The following is a 12539-nucleotide window of genomic DNA, read 5'->3' on the forward strand; positions in this document are numbered from 1 at the left end:
CCAAATGCCTAGTGTCGGCAGTTCAAACTGCTGTTGTACCCAAGAATTAAAAAAAATACTTATATGTGTCACAACCAAAACGAAGGCAAGGGGAAGCAAAGGGGACACTTTTCAACCTAGTGACCGGAAACGTGGAACAAGGATGCTGGGAATATTTAACCTTTTTTGTTTTTTTTTTTCTCCTGACCTGAGTTTGTATCATGTCTTGCACTGTAACAGACTCAAATGCTGAGAGAGCAGGCTGAGGAAAGGGGGGGCACGGCACTCAGGAGGGCACCTTCCAGGCCTTTCCATCACCTTGCCACCGCCTTCCCTCACCAGCCTCTCGCCCACACAGCCTCCGGGTTAGAACAGAGCTAACGGGCTGGGGGGAGGGGGGAGGGGGGAGGGGGAGGGGTGGGGGAGGGGGAGTGGGAGGGGAGGATGTATTTATAAAAAGGCATCAAACAGTTCATGGCAAATTATGTTAGACAAGTACCAATTACTAGAAGGAGAAGAAGAAAGTCACGCCCTCTAATACAAAGCAGAAGTTTCTTGGAGTGAGCAGAGAGGGAAAAGGGTAGACCTGAAGAGTTTCATAGATTAAATCCACAAAGATAAAGAACAAAAAAAATAGCAGCTTTTTTTTTTTTCTGTACAGACGTATAGATGAATATCTGAACCGTAAAAAAGTTATAAAAGTGACATTAAAGACGATGTGTATGCAAATGTCTCACGGTCTAACATAGAACTGTAAGACCCATGAAGAAGTCCCGGTAACAGAGAAAATGTCAACAAAGCTGAGAATGCTTGAATCCATTTACTGCTTTTCTTCTTATGTTGTGGTGTTTGAATTTCTTTCCTTGCAAACCTGCATAAACAGTTGGGCTGAGTCCCTGGGAACCCCTTTCCATCTGTGTCCTTGGGGGCCGGGAGGGGGAGCTGGGGGCGGGGGACAGGCGAGTGGCACGTGGACCACCTGTACTCAAAGCCTGTCTGCCAGGCTCTAAGCAGGGCCTGTTTGCTGCAGAATTCCTGGGGGCTGGAAGGGGGGGTGGGGAAGTGGGGCGGGAAGGCCAGTTCAGCTTCTCTCCATCTTCTCTGAGAGGAAGTCCCCATCTGTCCAGTTCCCCCAAACCATACCCTAGCCAAAAGCAAACGGAGCTGTGTGGACGTGAGGCTTGAAAAGGACACCAGGGGACGATCAGGTGGGCTGCATGGCCTACGTGGCTCCTACACCGAGTGCCCAGAGGCCACGCCCGTCCCATGCCTCTGGAAACAAGAAAAGAAGTGCAGGGCTGTGAGGGAGAAAGTCCTGGGCTTTGGCGGAATTTGGCAGCGTTAACGTAACAACCTTGGATGAGTGGTGGCCCTTTTTAAATGTCACGTGTCCCAAAGAAGGTTAAAGATAGTTTTTAAAAATGCCATCTCAACGTGTGTTTTATAAAGACCTACGGTGACAGGCAGGTGTGTAGAGGGGCAATGTGGGGACATAAGGGAGGGACAGCCGTTTCCTCAGTCTGATAAAAAGGGTGTCCCAGCTGGGCTTGTGGCAAATGTTTTTCCATTATGAAGCAGAGAGAGGAGGGGGTTTGGGGGTGGGGGGAAGCAGAGAGGGAGAGAGGGAGAGAGGGGGGAGAGAGAGAGAGAGAGAGAGAGAGAGAGAGAGAGAGAGAGAGAGGTGAGAGAGGGACAGAGAGGAGACGCGGTTCTCAAGTGTCCTGTCGCTGTTAAGTATTGTCAGTGAGGTTTTAAAGGCCCATGTCAGTTAAGGGTTTGGGGAATAGAAAGCTGCTTGCATATTGAAAACAGGGACGTCCCAAGTGTTTACTGCAGAGGAGCTGTCCCGTGGGCAGCATGGCAGCTCTGAAGCTCCACTGAGGTACCGGAGGCTGGGCACGATCCTTAGAACCCGCCCCCGCCCCCCGCCCGCCCGCCCGCCGAGCGCACACGCGTGACTGCTGCGCGGGCTCCGGGCCCCCCCATCAGCAGGTGGAGGACTGGGGCAGAGGCAGGGCGCGCTCGTTCTTGCGGCCCCCGTTCATGTGCGCGTAAGGCTGTCTGTCGTCGAAGCTGGCGCGGAGGACCAGCACGGAGCCGGGGCCGTTCTCAGCCTTGTGTCCTGAGTGTCGCTCGGGCAGCGGCAGGGACGACGACGAGGCCGACGGGTCCAGGGGGACGCTCTCCATGTTCTCGGGCTCCAGGTCCAGCTCCTCCTGCTCGGGCGGCTTGTTCTCCTCGCTGTAGTAGAAGGAGACCTCGCGGAAACCGGGCTCCATCTCGTCCTTGAGGCTGCCAATGACCTCCAGGAAGGAGGGTCTCATCTTGGGGTTGTACTGCCAGCACATGCGCATCAGCTCGAACCTGGGGGGCAGACACACAGCGGGTGGGCCCCACGGGGCAGGCGCTCCCCGGCTCTGCCTGGCCACCCCGATGGCCCCAGGAGCCGCCAGCTTCTCCTGACTCACGTCCCGCCACTGCCCTCACTTCACCCGGGATCCAGGACGCTGCACGGTGCAGAACCCAAACTTATTTCCTGAGGAGGACACGTCCCGGTGCCCACCGAGTCCGTGATTATAGGTTACCACTTACGGTGACAGTGCGAAGACAATTTTTTTAAAACAGCAAAGCCGCTTTCTATTTGAAGCATCTCTTGCAGCCACTGATGAAACCCTCCCAGAATTAGCATGCAGGAAACCTCTGGTTTCTTGCTGATAAGGCTGAAGAGTGATCACCGCGTTCCCGACCAGTGATCTCTCTTCAATCCCACCTATGCCATTTCTAAGCTGGCTCCTGGTGGCAGGGGACCGCTGGCAGGGAACCTGCAGGACAGGTAGTGTGAGCACGTCGCACGTTTGCTGGCTAGCCTAGCTCAGGGAGAGGGGCTGAGGCTGCTTGCTGAGCGCCCCCCAATGGCAGAGCCTGTGACCCTGTCCCAACAGGCCAGGGACAGGCAGAGAACACAGTGTGAAGCCCCTGCTGTGCCTGGGTCTCACCAGTCACGATGGCACTTGGGCTACAAACCTCAGTGAAGCCCTTGGAATCACGTGGGCCACAGGGAGTTGTCCTGGCAATGCAACCCAGCCCACCCCCCACTGGGGAACAGGAGGCCACACACAGAAGAAGAAAAGAGGAATGGTGCTGGGGTGCAGCCAGCCACCCCGACCCAGGGAAGGCTTGGAAGAGGGTTCCGAATGGCAGCGGGACACGGGGGCGCTTTATTCACCCAGAATGCAGAGAGAGCCAGCTAAGGAGACCTTTGGAGCAAACAGGAGGGTGGCCGAGCACACGTCCAGGCCGGCACCAAGTGCACAGGAGGCATGGTTCTGAGAAGGGATCAGCCAGCAGCCTTTCCCACATGAGCTCGAAACCACTGCCTTCCCTCCTACTTCTGTTCTTGCCGGAAAATTCTACTCTGTTTTGTTTTAAAACTTCTCGCTAAAGAGATGCTTTGCAACAAAAGTGGCCAAATGGAGGTACCCATAGACAGGAAGCTCAAAGCACCCCAAACCGGCTTCCAGCCACCTGTCCAGCTGACACTTGACCAACGGGCCACCTGGCTTATGTCTGGCCCCTGGGAGAGTTCCAAGGGGACTCTCAGGCCCACGGGGCACAGACACCGGCCCGTGGAGAGAAAGCTCCTATGCCCACCAGGCCAGCTATGGGGAGAAGTGGGAAAAAAGGCACCAGGTCGAGTGAAATGGAAAAAGCTGTGCCTTGAGGGCGTGTGGGAAGGGGAGAGAGTGGCCTGCTGCCTGCTTTGCTGCCTGTTTTTATAAATCAAGTTTTACTGGAGCAGAAACACACTCGTGTTTACGTTGCGTCTGTGGCTACTCTCAAGCGAGCTGAGTAGTTGGAACAGAGACCGTTTGGCCCTTTATGGACGAAACTTGCCACCCCAGCTCTAGTGGAAAAATATGAGACGAAACATGAAGACTGACTAGATCTCCCTCTTCCCCACTGAACCATGACATGGAGGCCGCCGTAGGTCACGGTGGGGCAGGGCTGACGTCGTGATGCTTCAGCAGCCTGCACCGGGGCCAGGCAGAAAGCGTTTTACGTCTGAGCCACCTTCCTCCTCACGAGCCTGACAAGTAGGTGTCCTAGGAGACATGCCCGCTTTGTAGAGGAGGAAGCGAAAGTATGAAGAGATGGAGTCATTTGTCCAAGGTCCCCAAGCTGGTGAGTGTGGAGCTGGGACGGCCTTCTCTGTGACACGGTGTGGCTGCACTTAGAACACCTGCCTCCGAGAAGGGATCTGCCCTCAGACTAAACAAGAGAAACCATGGACCCACCAGGAGCCCCTCCCTCTCCTGGCTGTCCCCTGACAGTCACAGGTGCTGTGCTGGGGGGGGGGTGCGGGGGGCAGTGATAAGGCAGTAGCTCCTCCCCCTTCTTCCCACACCCCCATCACTTCCTAAGGACTCCTCCCCACAAAACTAAAAAAGGGCCACAGATGCACAAAATCGCTCCATGGCTCCGCGGTGATTTCCTCTCTGGTGACGGACTTATCCCTGAATGGAAACACAGCCAGGGCCAAGAGGGCGTGATGTGCCCTGGCTCTGGGCCCCTGTGGCCCGCGGCTGAGGAGGTGTCACCAGCAGCAGGACAGTGCTGAGTGACATCAGCACCCACAAGCCATGTGACCCTGCTTTTAAACCATTCCAGAGTCACAATCCTTCCAGTGCTGTCCATACAAGGAAGTCTTTCTTACTCTGTGGGATTCGAGACCTTGTTTTCACGATCTCCACAAGGAAACTTTCCAGTTGATTCTAGAAGGATTTATGAGCTGATAAAACTGTTCTTTTAAAAAGCACTTTTTTTTTATAACTAGTCAGTTCTGGTGAGCTGGAGCGGGCCCTCACCGAACCCCCCCACTGTGGGGGGGGGACGCATGTACACAGCCCTGCGCCTGGGGCAGGGACAAGCCACATGCAGCTGCCACCTTGCGTGAAGCAGCTTTACAGACACGCGTGACCCAGGAGGCTGGGTGACAGTCAGGCGTGTGAGCATAGAGGGACGACTGCACTGCCCGCTCCATCCTGCACAGGGCGGTGTGTCCGGGTCCCCTCCCTGCGGGGGGCTGGCGGGTGTGACTGCCCAGCGTCCAAGCATGAGCACAGCCTCAGTCTGAGTGATGGAGACCGTGTTCCAGAAAGGACCAGAAGGGCTCGGGCTGCCCCTGGCCGCCTCCTTCCGGCAGCTCCCCACAGCCAGGTTCGTCTTTATGAACCGCTGCTCAGCCAGGAGGGGCAGTGGGATAGTGGGGCCCACAGCCCCCTCACCCCAGGTACTCGGACTTGGGGCAGAGATCAAACACGGAAAGCCCGTCGGAAAGCTAGCTGGGCAGCAGCAGCCATTCCTGACTTTGGATCCCACAAAACCAGCAGCACAGGACTCCCGGCTCTTTTCATCAGCAACAGAAAAAGCCACACCTGACACCCGCAAAACCACCAGTCTACTGACGCTGCTTCCGACTCGTCACCTAGGAGTTGCGGAATCTCTGGGCTAAAAAGGTCCAATTCCTTCCCGATTGCTGCGCACCGTGCCGTAGACCTCCCGGCGAGGGCTGCCACGTAACGTGGACGCTTTACCCGCCGAGAATGCAGCCTCTGGGCCTGAGGTCTATGCCAGGGCAAACCTCTGCTCTCACCCTGACGCTGCACCGTTGGAATCCAGTCCTTCCAGAGACCAGCCTTTGTGAAAGCCAGGGCCCTGCTTCCAGCCCGACGCTGGGGTGTCAGCAGTCCCCGAAGGGGCTCAGGGACTTCTGTGGTTCGCGTGGAGACCGAGCGTCTCAGATGGTGATTTACAACAGGGATCCACCAGCCCAGTCGGACCCGTGCCACCTGCTAAGTGAGTTCAAGCACTGAGACTTCTCGGCCTGGACCATGGAGCCTTCCTCAGCTCTCTGAGCTACAGAGGGGTGCACTTCGCCAGCTCACAGGCACCCCCAAACAGCCGAAGCGTCTTTCTGACGCTGAGCTGCAGTCCCCCAGCAACCACTGAGCACCCTGCTCCCATAATGCCTTGTGGGTGCCCGGCCAGACGGCTGTAAGTGGTTACTGTGCCCCACGGAGGCAATTCCCAAGGGCTCGGTGACATGCCTCTCCTCTGGGAGAAACAAGAGTCCATTCTCTTTTCTTGTAACAAAAGAACCCTCTCCCAGGATCCTTCTTCCTTCCCGAAGCTCATCAATAAATTCACAGGGACAACACAGACACTCCCTCTGAAACCAACTTGCCTCCTTTCATTCTATTCTTTGCTGAGAAGGGAGCACAATTTGCCAAGGGGGTTTTGGATGGCAAAGCAGAAATGCCTCCTGAATTAAACATTTAAAATCCAAGAGTACGCACGCCATGTAAATTCCCTTGTCACTCTACGTTGGGAACAGGAAGTCCACCGCCTTTCCCAGGGCAGGCGGGCCGCTTCCCTGGCATGTTAAATTCATATTGAAACTCCAGTCACTTGGGGGTGGATCAACCTGAGGAGTCCCCACAAGTTTCTCAGACACAAACTTTTCCCCAAGTCCACAACAAAGCTCCAAAACAATCTCTCTGTCCTCCCACCGCCCCTGATCCACACGAACAAAACTCCCACCTGCTTTCTGGGCGTGTTGGTAAGCTGCTAAAGCACCCCCATTCTGGCATGGCACACTGCTCTGCAGGTTCAGTGGGCAGCCGCCCTCACCCCCCCGTTATCTCCACTTCTACTCTGGAGGACAGCCTTTCTCGTCATGGGCTAAGAGCACAGCGACCACACAGTTCAAAGTGGAGAGCAGTCACCTGTGAGGGGAACGGGGGGCCAGTGCGGGGTGGTAGCCAGCCTCCAAAACCCCGGTGGCCTCACCTCCTGGGGTCACGCCCCGTGAGGTCTCCTCCCATGGCTCATAGGGATGCCGTGTAACCCTGGGTGTCAGGAGACGGGGGACACTATGGAGAGTGACTTCCGAGGAATGTGGGTTCAGCTCAGCGGTGGGATCGTTGACTCGGGCAGGGCAGGCGAGCTAGAGGCCTGCGGGCCAATTGGCTGATTTTGCAAGGCCGATGCGTTAAGAATGGTTTTTATATTTGCAAGTGGTTGGGGAAAAAAAAAAAATCAAAATAAGAATAATATTTTGTGACATGAAAATTATGTGAAAGTCCAATTTCAGTCTCCAAAAATAAAGGTTTGCTGGCACCCAGCCACCGTTGCTCACGTGACGTCTAAGGCTGCTTTTGCACTAAGTGCCACAGTCGCTCACGGTCGTATGAGCCCAAGAGCTGAAACTATTTACTTGTCTGTCCTTTGAGAGCAAAAGTTTGCTGAGCCAGCCACATGGCATGAGGACACTTGAGCAGCGTCACGGAGAAATTCAGACCTCATGTGATGCTCCACCGTGATGCCAGCGCCGGCCCAGCCTTCGGATGAAGGGAACCCCCTGGGAGGCCAGAGTCCCCACCTAAGCTGTTCCCACATTCCCGACCCTCAGAAAACTGTGATAAATGCTGTCGTTTTAAACTGTTAGGTTTTAGGTAACGTCACACTACGATAAAAACACGAATACGCGTGGGGAGAGAGAGAATTTCCATGCTAGGCAAGAAAATGCACTAAAAAAACCCCGCCTGGGTCCCTTCCAATTTAGGGTCGTCAAGTCTGAAGAGGCTGGACTGGGAAAGTTCTTTTCCTTTAAAAAATGTATTTCTTTTTAAATTAATTGATTTTCTCCCTGTAGTTGACACACAATGGGATATTAGTTTCAGGTGTACAGCGTGGTGATTAGACATTTTATACCTTATAAGATGATCACCCCTGTAAATAAGTCGTGGGAAGTTTCTTGATGAGGGGTCCACTGGGTAGTGCCCCCCGTATGCACTGCCCTCTGAGAAGTGGGGCCCCCTCACTGGTGGCCTCACCCTGCACCCATGTCCAAGACACATGCAGGTTTCTGAACCAGACCCACGATCAATGGGTTCCCCTGCCCCCAACACACACACACGCACGCACACGGATACTGCCTTCCCTATGGCACTTTCTGGCCCCTCTGTCTTAATTCCATGCAAGCTGTCCACGGGACAGAACAGGGTTCGTCTGAACAAACGATCAGAAACAATAAAGAATCACACCCAGCTCACATGACCTGAAGCACCGGTGCTTCAGGAAAAAACACCTTGGTTTGTTGATAGGACAATGGTTTCTGCATCCCAGGCTGTGGAAATCAGGTTCTAAGATGGTCCCAAGATTCCTGCCCCAGGCGTTAGCACCCTACATGCGCTGGGGGTCGTGGGGGGAATAGGATGGGATTTCACTCCTTTGTTTCTGATCAGGTTTCTGATCAGGTGACTCTGAGTTAATCAAAAGGGAAACGATCGTGGGTAGACGGGACTGAATCAGGTAAAAACGGCGACCGCAGCAGAGAGATTCTCCGCTGGCCTTGACGCCGTGAGCGGTTCTGCTGTGAACGGCCTATGGAGGGCGTGGGGTGGGCAAGGGCTGGGAGCCCTCAGTCCCACGGCCCCGGAGCGGAGTCCTGCCAACAAGCCTGACGGCCTGGACGCTTCCTTCCCCTGCACAGGACAGGAAGCGTCCTGCTCACAGCTTGGTGTGTACCCCCTGACTCTGAACTGGGCCTAAGAGGAACCAGGTCATAGTGTTGCCTTTTCTTTTACCCTAGAATTTGCACGGAGGAGATGAATAAGGATTGCTTTGAGCAAATGTTTCCCAGAAACAGCCTCAGAAACCATAGTACACACTGCAAATCTGAACTAAAGGACCGAGGCAGACGGGGTGGAATTAAGGGAACTTCTGTCAGCGTGATCCTCTTCTAAATCGCTCCCGACCACCCATGCCCGCCGGGTCCGAGAGACTGGCTCTCAGCACCAGCCGAGTCCTGGGGCCCCAGAAATACATACAGCATGTCGGGGCAATTGTCCGGCTTGTCCAGAAGGCCACCCTCCATGACGAAGCGCAGGACTTGCTCGTTGGACAGGCCCTGGTACGGCTGCTCGGCCAGTGTGGCGATCTCCCAGAGGACGACCCCAAAGGACCTGCAAGGACAGGAGACACGTGAGGCCTCGACAGGATGTGTTGCCCTCTCTTCTCCAGCATTTCTTCTACCCTGCACCCCAAAAAACCACCCTCCGCATGTCGGACAGCATGCCAGGCACTGAGGGGGCTATGTGGGGGACATTCGTCCTTATTGCTGCCACTAATGGGTCCTGGAGAGTAAACACAGCCCAGATGGCAGAGCTGAGCACGCTGCAGGGAGGGAGCTTCAGGCCTCGGACTCGATACAAGAAAGTGTTATTCGCTGCTGCAGCTACTTTTCATGGACAACGGTTTTGTACACACTGATACTAACAGCAGATGTTACACATAAATAGAATCTTAGCCATCACAGGACTGACCCACCCAAGGCCCTTTTTAACTTCCACTGACCATGCAATCGTGTTTATATTGCACAAGAGACCCAGAAAAGCCAAGAGCAGAGGCCGGACGTGGCATTACAGGCCTGGGCTGAGGGCTGAGGGCTGTTGCATCCTGAAATCGGCCTGGCCACACAGGCAGCTTGCCTTGGAGGCGGCAGCTCCCACCTTCACGTCTGAAATGACAAGCTGGCTCTCTGACCGACCACAGGCCTGGCCTGAGAAGCCATCTGAAAGCACAGTTCCCTCCCAGGTCCACTCCTGCTCCTGCGCCACACGCGGTGGCCCTGGCTGTGTCCGTGACTTCCGAGCTGCCAGTTCTCACTGGATGGCTGCCGCACGGACTCTCTCAACCTGGATGGCTCTGTTCTCAGCACCCAGTTCCTTGGCTGTCCACAAACTTAACCCATCTCCTGCTCAGCTCTGCCCCCAGCCCTGTTCTTCTGGCCTCACCCCACCCCGCCTGGGCAGTCAACCTGCAGGCACCCTTCCCTCGGCCTCCTTGGAGCCCGCCACCGCTTGCCAGTTCAGGCTCAGGGGTGTCCACAGGTCTGGTCAGTGCAGAGGGTCCGCCTCCCCTTGGGGCCTCCTTTGAGGCACCCCTGCCTGACTCAGTGCAGCCTCACACTCTAGCTAACATGAACTTCTTAAACACAGCTAGGCCACACTCCTGGTCAGAAGCCTGGAAAGTCTGCAGAGTCCGCAGAACTGGCCCCACGCCCCTGACACACACCCGGACGAAGGCTGGCTTGATCTCACTTCAGCCTAACCCCTCGAGGAAGTGCCCCCGTCCTCCTCAGGCAACAAGTGCGTCCACGGCCAGGCGTCCACTTCCTCCTGCTCGGTCGGTGACATTGCACACTTTAGGGTGTCCCATGACTCCCTGTCCCCTGGGAGGCTTCCGTGATTCCAACCCGTCAGGGTCACCGCCTCTTCTCCACGCACGAGACGGCATCCCTGGAGAAGTGCACAGCGTCGACAGGCGCCCTGCCCTGTCCTTGCAAGCACATGCCAGGTCCTCACAAACACAGGGACCCAGGCCTGTCCTCTCCCCGTCACCTCCATCTCTAATCGTGGTGTCGAGCACTTTGCTTTGACAATAGAGAAGGAACCATCTGGGGCAGGCTGATTGCAAAACAGATCTCAGATTGGGCTCCAGAAGCAATCACGCTTTGCCGGGTCACATTCAAATGCTATTTCCAATTTGCACCTGTCTTCAAAATAAGATCCAAGGACCTTGAACTGTGACAGGGTCACAAGGTTAAAAAAAAAAAAAAAAACCACGATATCGGTCACTATTTAAATAGCTCTCCTATGCGGTCATCCAGACAGCTGGAGTAAACAACTACCATTTCTGTGACACATCAGCAATGGGATCTCCCGAGAAGCAGCCAAGAAACCAGCCAATGTTCTAGAAGGTAGAGGTGCCAGGGCCTGAGTGTGCCAAGGACCTCGGTTGTATTTCAGAAACTGATGACTACTCCACAAAGTGGCTGAGGAACTACAACATGCAAACAAGCGAGAGTCTTCTACACTCCTCAGCGGGCGAGCTTTCTGGCCCAAGAGACGTTTAGTATGAAGGGGGACATTTTGCTTTCCAGACCATCCCTGGGTCAACAGCCATGCACGTCCACTGAAAGGGGACAGATGACAGTGGGACCAACAGGACAACACATCCAGATCCATAAGCTTTGGGTCTAAAGCAGGGGTGTCCAACTGCGGCCCAGGAGCCACTGTTAATTGGCCCGCAGCAAATTCCAAAAATATATTTAGTTTACTTAAATACACCAGGTGAGGCAATACGTACTTCACCTCGAGTGAGCGGCCCGGCTGTTTGTGTATTTTACCGCATATGGGCCCTTGGTGAAAAACGTTGAAAAAAGTTTGGACACCCCTGGTCTAAAGAAAGCGACACCTACAATCTCAAGGTTTAACTAAGTGAGGCCGACACGTACACACTCTGCGTGTATTTACTGCGAAAGATGAAGAAAAAGGAGAGACGGCCGGCGGGGGTGGGGGCCGGGGCAGAGGTGCGGTTTGCTGTCACTCCCGCTCCACCAGCACGGAGAGACCAGCAGGTCCCGCAAATTCTTTAGGTCCCACATGCTCTCTGTCCTCCGCTAGCCCCCCTACAACGGGAAGCCTTCCACGATGAAGGAGTGTGGCCCACATAACACTTTGCCAAAGCTGGAAAGGGGGTAACGAGGGGCAGAAAACAGGTGCAACATCGAGCCGTCGGGAGGGCTCGGGGCTCGCACCCCAGGAAAAGCCTCGCTTACCAGACGTCGGAATGAGTGGTGAAGACGCCGTCCTTGAGGGACTCGGGGGACATCCAGCGCACGGGCAGCAGGCCTTTCCCTCCTTTCCGGTAATAGTCAGTCTCATAGATGTCTCTCGTCATGCCAAAATCTGTGAGGTGAGAGAGGGCACGAGAGTTACGCTGGCTGTGCCGCCGTCGGGGAAAAGCCAAGGTGCGTCGTCACTGCTACGCAGGCCGGTCCTGTGCCCACGTCCGAGGGCGACCACACACACGGGCCGGACACCAGTGCCTGCCATTTCACACGGCAGAGGAACGGAGGAGGGGTGAGCTGCCACAGGACGAGCAAAGACCCAGAAACCTCTGCTTCTCCATACACTTATAAGCTGGTACGTTTCAATGACGTAATTCCCTTATTGCATTTAAAATGAGAGGCAGTTTAAAAAGGATCAAGTTCCGGAGGTTATCAAGCAAATGTGTACTGTGTAGCCCGAAGGTCATTCAGATGTGGTTTTAAACCTGATGAAACACACAGGAGCGGGGAGACTCTTATGTAGTGGACAGCCCTGCCCCACCGCCACAGCAAAGAAAGTGGTTTCGCCGTCTAAGAAGGAGGGAAATAGTGACTATCAATTCACAATTAAAAAAAAAAGGGGGTACACAGAGGGATGCCTAAGAGATGTTCTTTACTAGGCCCCTGACGCTATTATTCAATAATGTTTTTCAACATAATACACCCACTCAGTTTTGAAAATGTCTTCCATTTTCCATGTCTCTAGAAGATGTCACATAATTATGTTTGATGGCAGGCTTGCTTTATAATCCTAAATTATTGCTTCTTTGTCGGAGTTTGATTCCCCACTCAATCATGCAACCTGTTCCTACAGGGACTCTTATGT

The 12539-nt window shown here is 54.6% G+C and overlaps 1 protein-coding gene across 1 annotated transcript in view; it reads right to left on the reverse strand.

Annotated features, from left to right (window-relative positions):
* Positions 1-375: 375 nt before the first annotated feature.
* Positions 376-12539, reverse strand: part of IGF1R (insulin like growth factor 1 receptor) — a 253534-nt gene continuing 241370 nt past the window's right edge. Inside the window, exons 19-21 of the mRNA XM_033099996.1 lie at positions 11663-11792; positions 8871-9005; positions 376-2343 (exon numbers count right to left, since the gene is read on the reverse strand). Coding sequence (XP_032955887.1) covers positions 1965-2343; positions 8871-9005; positions 11663-11792 — 644 coding nt within the window. The 3' untranslated portion in view covers positions 376-1964. The remainder of the gene's footprint in view (positions 2344-8870; positions 9006-11662; positions 11793-12539) is intronic.

The sequence above is a fragment of the Rhinolophus ferrumequinum genome, chromosome 28, assembly GCF_004115265.2.
Source record: "Rhinolophus ferrumequinum isolate MPI-CBG mRhiFer1 chromosome 28, mRhiFer1_v1.p, whole genome shotgun sequence".
NCBI classification, from domain to species: domain Eukaryota; kingdom Metazoa; phylum Chordata; class Mammalia; order Chiroptera; family Rhinolophidae; genus Rhinolophus; species Rhinolophus ferrumequinum.